The 1,010-nt window shown below is 50.3% G+C and overlaps 1 protein-coding gene across 1 annotated transcript; it reads right to left on the reverse strand.

Annotated features, from left to right (window-relative positions):
• Nucleotides 1–247: 247 nt before the first annotated feature.
• LOC137030791 (uncharacterized) lies at nucleotides 248–766 on the reverse strand. The gene has a single exon (XM_067401224.1). It carries the CDS (start codon nucleotides 764–766, stop codon nucleotides 248–250), a length of 519 nt encoding a protein of 172 aa, XP_067257325.1.
• Between the last annotated feature and the right edge of the window lie 244 nt (nucleotides 767–1,010).

Here is a 1,010-nt window from a genome sequence, read left to right on the forward strand (position 1 = left end):
AGTTATATAAAGTCGGAATTGCGAGATATAAAGTCAGAATTGCGAGATATAAAGTCAGAATTGCGAGATATAAAGTCGTAATTGCGAGATATAAAGTCAGAATTGCGAGATATAAAGTCGGAATTGCGAGATATAAAGTCGGAATTGCGAGATATACACCCGAGCCCTCGGTCAAGATGGTCACCGCCATGCCTAAGCCCTCCGTCATAATGCTCACCACACCTGTGCCCTTAGGCCTTTTAGTGGACTATGAGGGGATGTCCTGGAACCCAGAGAGGATTCCAGCCCCTTGGTCCACTCCAAAGTCTTCTCCAGCCCCTGAATCCAGTCCATTGTCTTCTCCAGCCCCTGAGTTCACTCCAGTGTCTTCATCAACCCCTGAATTCACTCCAGTGTTTGCTTCAGTCCCTGAGTCCGCTCCAATGTCTTCTCCTGAGTCTGCTCCAATGTCTTCTCCTGAGTCCGCTCCAGTGTCTTCTCCTGAGTCCATTCCAGTGTCTTCTCCAGCTCCTGAATCCGCTCCAGTGTCTTCTCCTGAGTCCACTCCAGTGTCTTCTCCTGAGTCTGCTCCAGTGTCTTCTCCTGAGTCCGCTCCAATGTCTTCTCCTGAGTCCGCTCCAGTGTCTTCTCCTGAGTACATTCCAGTGTCTTCTCCAGCCCCTGAATCTGCTCCAGTGTCTTCTCCTGAGTCCATTCCAGCATATATCCGTGGCTGTAGTGGCCGAGGCCACAGAACTGTCACAGTCTGTCTGTCCAGGAACACCATTTCCCATCATCTTCCCTGGCTCTCACCTGCACACACTTCACCATCAATGCTCCTGATTCATACGAAGGACCTCTCCCATAATTGTCTCCAGCGTTCCCAAGTACCCTCCTTTTCATCTCCAGCGCTTTCCCTGTATTCTCCGTGCTCCAACGTCTGTGTCTACTTACCTCCTGCTCACCATCATCGTTCATCCATCCATCCATCCATCCATCCATCCATCCATCCATCCATCCATCCATCCATC

The sequence above is a fragment of the Chanodichthys erythropterus genome, chromosome 11 (genome assembly GCF_024489055.1).
Source record: "Chanodichthys erythropterus isolate Z2021 chromosome 11, ASM2448905v1, whole genome shotgun sequence".
NCBI classification, from domain to species: Eukaryota; Metazoa; Chordata; class Actinopteri; order Cypriniformes; family Xenocyprididae; genus Chanodichthys; species Chanodichthys erythropterus.

What these genes read in the sequence shown, in the direction of transcription:
- LOC137030791 (XM_067401224.1), bottom strand. Translation starts at nt 766, where the DNA reads ATGGTGTTCCTGGACAGACAGACTGTGACAGTTCTGTGGCCTCGGCCA.